The 2500-nt window shown below is 45.5% G+C and overlaps 1 protein-coding gene across 2 annotated transcripts in view; it reads right to left on the bottom strand.

Moving 5' to 3' along the window:
• Nucleotides 1–2500, bottom strand: part of LOC113813501 (latrophilin-like protein LAT-2) — a 13994-nt gene that overhangs the window by 7473 nt on the left and 4021 nt on the right. For both annotated transcript variants that reach the window (XM_070142063.1, XM_027365494.2), the window contains one exon: nucleotides 1525–1757. In XM_070142063.1, the coding sequence (XP_069998164.1) occupies nucleotides 1525–1757 (233 nt within the window). The remainder of the gene's footprint in view (nucleotides 1–1524; nucleotides 1758–2500) is intronic.

The following is a 2500-nucleotide window of genomic DNA, read 5'->3' on the forward strand; positions in this document are numbered from 1 at the left end:
GGGAATGAAGGGGAAACGGATGGAAGAGGGGAATGATGGGGAAACGGATGGAAGAGGGGAATGATGGGGAAACGGATGGAAGAGGGGAATGAAGGGGAAACGGATGGAAGAGGGGAATGATGGGGAAACGGATGGAAGAGGGGAATGAAGGGGAAACGGATGGAAGAGGGGAATGAAGGCCAAACGGATGGAAGAGCGGAATGAAGGGGAAACGGATGGAAGAGGCGAATGAAGGGGAAACGGATGGAAGAGGGGAATGAAGGGGAAACGGATGGAAGAGGGGAGAGAAGGGGAAACGGATGGAAGAGGGGAATGAAGGGGAAACGGATGGAAGAGGGGAATGAAGGGGAAACGGATGGAAGAGGGGAATGAAGGGGAAATGGATGGAAGAGAGAGGGATGAAGGAGGAAATGGATGACAGAGAGGGGAATAAAGGAGGAAATGGATGATAGAGAGGGAAATAAAGGGGGAAATGGATGACAGAGAGGGGAAAAAAGGAAGAAAGAGATGACAGAAAGGGGAAAAAGGAAGAAAGAGATGACCGAGATTGAAAAAATGAAAGAAAGATGATCAAAAGGGATATAAAGGAAGAAATAGATGACCGCGAGGTAAATAAACGAGGATGGGGATAGCCGAGAGGGTAAAGGGGAAGAAAAGATAGCAGAAAATAGATAGAAGAAAATAAAGGAAGAAAGAAATCACCGAGAGGGGAAAAAAGGAAGAAAGAGATGAAGATGTTTGAGGTATTGAGCCTCAACAACTACGCCCAACTGTACTGATGTGATGGCAATTCAACTCAAAGAAAATAATTATCTCTAATAAGTTACGATAATTTTGTAAGAAGGAAAACTGGGCTGATTATTTATGCATATTGATAGCTATGTTTGCGATCATAATAAGCATCAACTGATTGTAAGTAGATTATTCATCTCGTATTTTTAGTATATGTAATATGATGATAAATAAAGAGTTAAGGTTATGACAATTACATGTAGAGATAATTATACCATTCATAATGAGATAGTGTAAAGTAAAAATGAAAAACACAACATCAGACTTGGTAATGATTATGATTATATATCGTTAGTTTATAACCGATACCTTTCGCCTATCAGGTTCAGATCGGCAAGCAAAGACGTTTTTTTTTGCGACGCCCACAACGACCCAAAAGACGTTTTTTTTTTTCTTTTTTGCGACGTCCACAACGACCCAAAAGACGTTTTTTTTTTCTTTTTTGCGACGTCCACAACGACCCAAAAGACGTTTTCTGCGACGACCACAACGACCCAAAAGACGTTTTTTGTGACGTCCACAACGACCCAAAAGACGTTTTTTGCGACGTCCACAACGACCCAAAAGACGTTTTTTTGCGACGTCCACAACGACCCAAAAGACGTTTTTTGCGACGTCCACAACGACCCAAAAGACGTTTTTTGCGACGTCCACAACGACCCAAAAGACGTTTTTTTTCGACGTCCACAACGACCCAAAAAGACGTCGTTTTCCCCCGTGACGTCCACTAACCTCCGTCCATCCAGAGTCCTCCCGACGTCCCCAGACATCCACCAGGAGAGAGAAGGACGTCAGGTGGTCGCAGCTGCACTCGGTGAAGCGGTCGCTGCTGAGGCTCGCGAAACAGCCGCTCGTGTTCCAGCCGCGAGACCGCTTGTCCCACCACACGCATCGGGGGGTCGCTGTAGGGAGGTGGTCGCTCGCGTTCACGTGGCTGAAGTTTAGTCTCACGTGTTCTCCTGTGGCTGGGGAGGGAGAGAGAGAGGTAAGGAGGGGAGGGGAGAGGAATGGAGAGAGAGGTAAGGAGGGGAGGGGAGAGGAATGGAGAGAGAGGTAAGGAGGGGAGGGGAGAGGAATGGAGAGAGAGAGAGAGGGAGAAGAAGGGAGGGTGAGCGAGATGGAGGGTGGGAGGGAGGAGGCAGAGGGAGGAAGGGAGGGAGGAGTGAGAGGGAGGATGGATGGGAGAAGGAGGAAGGGAGGGAGAAGGAGGGAGGGAGGAGAGACAGAGACAAAGAGTGAGATAGATAGATAGATAGATAGATAGATAGAGAGAGAGAGAAATAGAGAGAGGGAGAGAAAGATCCAGCGAGTGAACGATAGATAGATAGATCGAGAGATGCGAAAGAGAGAAGCTAACACAGCCAGTGGTTGGAATGTAAACAAATCATAATGGTTAATTCTATTATGTTTCCTTCAACCACAGTAAAGAAAAACTTATTCTCACCCTGTATTCTGGATCGCCAAGTGAACAAAAGTAAATGATGATGATGATAAAAGTGGTGTAAAACAATGTAAATATTATATATGAACTTTAAAAATACCAAACATAACTATACGGACGTGTCAGCTGATTAGAAGAAAGGGAAGAATTCGTACATCGAAGCACACACACACACACACACGCACACATTGCAGATAAAGGGACATGATACTAGTTAGGAGAGCCAGTGGTGGAATTTGCACTCACTCCAAGCAATGGGAAGTTACT

This window comes from Penaeus vannamei, chromosome 28 (assembly GCF_042767895.1).
Source record: "Penaeus vannamei isolate JL-2024 chromosome 28, ASM4276789v1, whole genome shotgun sequence".
Lineage (NCBI taxonomy): Eukaryota > Metazoa > Arthropoda > Malacostraca > Decapoda > Penaeidae > Penaeus > Penaeus vannamei.